At 37.8% G+C, this 4,581-nt stretch overlaps 1 protein-coding gene across 1 annotated transcript; it reads right to left on the bottom strand.

Moving 5' to 3' along the window:
• Positions 1–2,185: 2,185 nt before the first annotated feature.
• On the bottom strand, positions 2,186–2,539 carry LOC141501366 (small ribosomal subunit protein eS24-like). Its single transcript, XM_074205259.1, has one exon. The coding sequence runs from the start codon at positions 2,537–2,539 to the stop codon at positions 2,186–2,188; it is 354 nt and encodes a 117-aa protein (XP_074061360.1).
• Between the last annotated feature and the right edge of the window lie 2,042 nt (positions 2,540–4,581).

Raw genomic sequence — 4,581 nt, 5'->3', positions numbered from 1 at the left:
ATACCTAGCTATTTTATAACATGCCAAAACATAAGAAATTTTCTTGGAATATTTAGTCAGTATGTATTGCAAAGCCAAACCAGCATTTGTAGAAAGACCACCATGAAATAGTTGTAGCTTCTGTAACTTTAGAGCTGAAACAATTCTGCAAAGAACTTGATGAGATCATCCAAATTCAATCCACATGCACTCTGATACTTGTTCTCCCACTGCAAAAGTAAGAAAGAGTGAGAATTGAAAGAAAGATATAGGAAAACATGGTTCAGGAAGAAGGAATGGAAGAGACCAAATACTTGTAGGTTATACAAAAGCCTCATGCCTTTATTTTGGGGGGGGGTGGAAATGAAAATATTGATCTTGAAAACTCATAAGATATTTTGGGATTTAACAGCTAGATTTCTTTAAGGACCATGCCTTAAACCCAAATCACTCAGTTTCTGTTGATTGGTCAATAATAGGCCCCTGACCATTCGCCCCTTGATCATTGTTTGGACCCTAATTGACTCATGATTGACTCCTGCCCACCGGAGAGTCAAGCTCACCCAACATTCTTGCATGAAATGGCAATTGTTTCTGTTTTGATCAGAGACCCTGAGGTTCTTCCTTTCCCAGGATTTTTTTTTGACTAGGTAGAAGAGGCTATTCTTTGCTTCTCTTCTTTCCTACCTAACCACTGCATGGGCATTGGCTCAAACTAAGACCTGTTAAAGACCTTAGCATAAAAAGGTCAAGGTCCCCTGCAGCATCCAGGGCCATTTCTAGTTGTCCTGATCTATCTGGCCACTGGACCCAGATAGCTCCTGAGGAGAAAGTGAAGTTGGTGACTTTTCACAGCTCTCTCTCACTTTAATCCAGTTCATTTACCTTTTATTTACATCACATTCCTGATATTATTGTCCTCTTCGAAAATAAAGCACAAACAACACCCTCTATATCTACAAAAGAACTGGTAGATATTGATTTTGGTGATCAACTAATTACCACATAAAAAGTAATATAATTGAAATACATTAACTCTGATTAATTTAAAGAAGTAATTAGAAATAAAAAAATAGAAATGGAAAAATAAATAGCATGATCACTTAAATAGATTGCAATATTTCTTTCATAAGTGTAATCAGTGTAAATTAAATATTGCAACAAGGAGACAAAAAAGGGTCAGAAGGAACATCAGTTAACAAATGTCTGATTTGCTAAATGGAGAGAGATGGCTCCTAAAGACTTCCAAAGGTTCACAAGGGTAGGTTAGAATATAAATTCATTTTTAAAATCTTACAAGGATGATAAACAATTGTCTCACATAGTATAGAAAAAATAAAGGATAAAACTAGCTTAAAGAAAGTCTGGCAAGATAAGGGTACTCAAGAATGACAGTGAAACAAGAACTACAAATAGAAGAAAAAATGGAAAAGATTTGCAAAATATCATTATGATGCCATTTCTCATCCTCCCCAAGACCATGACATAAATTGCAGACTGGGTTGTGCTTTTGGAGAAAGTAGAAATGTCACTAAAACAAAGATGAGAATAGAACTGCATTGAATTATATATCTATATCTATTTATCTATATATATACATACACATATTCTATATATTTATAATATATTTTGAGAGTGATATAGTTGTGAGTTGAGAGACTTATATACAAGGTTTATGAAGAAGGGAAAGATACCAAAGACATGGAAAAAAATCTTGGATCTTATTAATGCCAAAAGAAGGCAAATGAAAGAGCATCAATAAATATTGATCAGTTGCCTAATCTCCCATCTATATAAAATCTTTATGAGTCATCTATAAATGAATCAAGGGCATTCTCAATGAAAGAAATAGTGAAGAGTAATCAGGCTTTCACAAACAATATTCCGTATAGGACAATAAACCTTATATTATATAATTAATGGAAAGATATAGAGAATATAAGATCCCATTGTGCTTATTGTTTTTGTTTTATATTACAAAAAAGTTTTAGTTTGGTGGAATAAAGTATCACTTAACAAACAATATTAAGTTGTCTGCCATTCTTTTTTTTAAAGAGTTTTAACAGTTTATTTTCGCTCTGATGAAAAATCCAAATTATCTTCACAGATAAACATCCACAGTGTCTTTTAGTCCTTCTTTTTGCCAGCACCAACATTTGCCTTTTGCAGTGCCCCTCACTTTCTTCATTCTGTTCTTATGTTCCTTTCACTGCTTTCTTGATGTCTTTTTCTTCTCACACAGACCATGACTTGCAAGTCTGTGCTTTGGTTCATTTTGCTTTGCATAGTCAAGGGTATCATAAATCATGCCAAAGCCTGTTGTTTTGCCACCACCAAAATGGGTTCTGAATCCAAAGACAAAAATGACATCTGGAGTTGTCTTATAAATCTTGGCCAGTTTTTCTTGAATTTCAATCTTAGATACTGTGGCCTTGCCAGGATGAAGGACATCTATAACCATCTGTTTTTGCTGAAGCAGTCTGTTTGTCATGAACTTCCTGGTTCTGATGGTTACTGTGTCACTCGCTCTTGGAGCACAGTTTCCAGCTAGTTTCAACATCAGAGTGAACAAGAGGCCTCCAGGAGACAGGCTGAAAGAAGAGTCGAGAGCTGAGCTGAAGGATGGGGCAGATGCGAGCCGGATGGTGTCTAGACCCCAAGAAGACTCACCATGGTTGTCTGTCATTCTTATACCCAAATCAAGATTCTTTGGAAGATATAATGATAGAAATAGTTGGGTTCAAAGACCCTTCAACAACTCCAGAACAGAGGTCTGTATACAACATTTGTAGGTATGACCAAGGCCTTTGATACCGTCAGTCATGAGGGTTTATGAAAAATTATGTTAAAATTTGTTTACCCGGAGAAGTTCATCAGTAGTGTACATCAATTTCATGATGGTGTGCATGCCCAGGTTCTGGATAGTGGTTGATGCTCTTTAGATTTCCCAGTCAACCATGAAGTGAAATAAGGTTTTTCCTTGCTCCTGTAACTTTTTTAGCATGATGTTTCCCTAAGGATGAAGATGGTCAAGGTCAGATACCACACTGATGGCAAATTCTTCAGTTTGAGAAGAATACAAACCAAGACCAAAATGGAGGGAGTTATTGTTGCATGATCTTCTGTTTGCAGATGATTGTGCACTTAGTGAAACCTCTGAAACTCAATTGCAACAAAATACAGATCGATTCTCTGCTACTTGTGCTAATTTTGGCCTAACAATTAACACCAAGAATACACAGGTGCTCCATCAGTCAGCAACTGTGGACAAGTTCACTCCCCTATCCAGGGAGGTACACATTGCCAGTGAGGTTGACACAGGCATCGCCAAAGCTAGCTCAGTATTTGGGAGGCTCTGAAAGAAAATGCGAGAGAAAAGAAGTATTGGATTAAATACCAAACTGAATGACTACAGAGTCATTGTGCTGATCTCATTGTTGTATGCCTGTGAAACTTGGACAGTCTATGAGCACCATGTCAGGAAACTGAAACACTTACATTTAAATTGTCTTAAAAAGATTCTGAGGATCACCTGGCAGGAGAAGATACCAAACACTGAGATCCTCTCTTGAGCTAAATTGCCTGGCATTCCAACATTACTACAGAGTGCAACCACAATGGACTGAACACAAAGTTAGAATGCCGGATATAGACTTGCCAAAAAGGCAATTTTATGGAAAACTCATACAAGGCAAGTACTCACAAGGGTATCAGAAGATGTGATACTGGGACACCCTGAAGGTCTGTCTTGAGAACTTTAGAATTGAGTATAGCTTTCTGAGCTCAGCCACAAGCAGACTCACTATAATTTATCTTAAACTTAGTGATGTGATTTTGTTCTTCTTCGATATCGAACAACATGAGGAAAGGCTAGGTTAGCTTAAGAACCTCATAGATCCTGAATCCAGAGAGGGGTAATGTAGTGAAGGTAAAGGGGTTTAGAGATGAAAGGAGCATAGAGGACATCTAGTTCAGTACCCCTATTTTGCAGGTAAAGAAATTGAAGTACAGATAGGTTGGAGTAAGAAGGTTTGGGTTTGAATCAATATCACTTATTAGTTGGGCTTACTTGGGCAAATCTTTTAACCTTTGAGGTCCTCAACTTTATCAGAGATAGCTAGATGTGTAGTGGTTAGGGAGCTGTGCCTGGAGTCAGAAAAACTCCAGTTCAAATTTGGCCTCAAACACTTATTAGCTGTGTGTTAATTTTTAGCTAATTATCTAGGTATACCACTTAACCTTTGTCAGCCGTAGTTTCCTCAAGTGGAGATAATAATGGAGATAATAAGATGAAAATATTAATAGAATCTATCTCTCAGATTGTTGTTAGGTTAAATGAGATATTTGTAAGGTAGCAGGTGCTCAATAAATGCTTGCTTACTTCCTCCCCCTTCTTCCTTCTTTCCATCCTTCCTTCCCTCCCTTCTTTTCTCCTTCTCTCCTTCCCTTTTCCCTTCCTCCCCCTCCCTCTCTTCCTTCCTTCTTTCCTCCCTTCCTCCCTTCTCTCCCTGCCTCCTTCCCTCCTTCCTCCCCTCTCCCCATCTCCTTTACTCCCTCCCTCTCTGTCTCCTTCCCTCCCTCTTTCCTCCTTTCCTTCCTTCC

The sequence above is a fragment of the Macrotis lagotis genome, chromosome X, assembly GCF_037893015.1.
Source record: "Macrotis lagotis isolate mMagLag1 chromosome X, bilby.v1.9.chrom.fasta, whole genome shotgun sequence".
NCBI lineage: Eukaryota > Metazoa > Chordata > Mammalia > Peramelemorphia > Peramelidae > Macrotis > Macrotis lagotis.
This window is presented reverse-complemented; position numbering and strand designations above follow the sequence as displayed.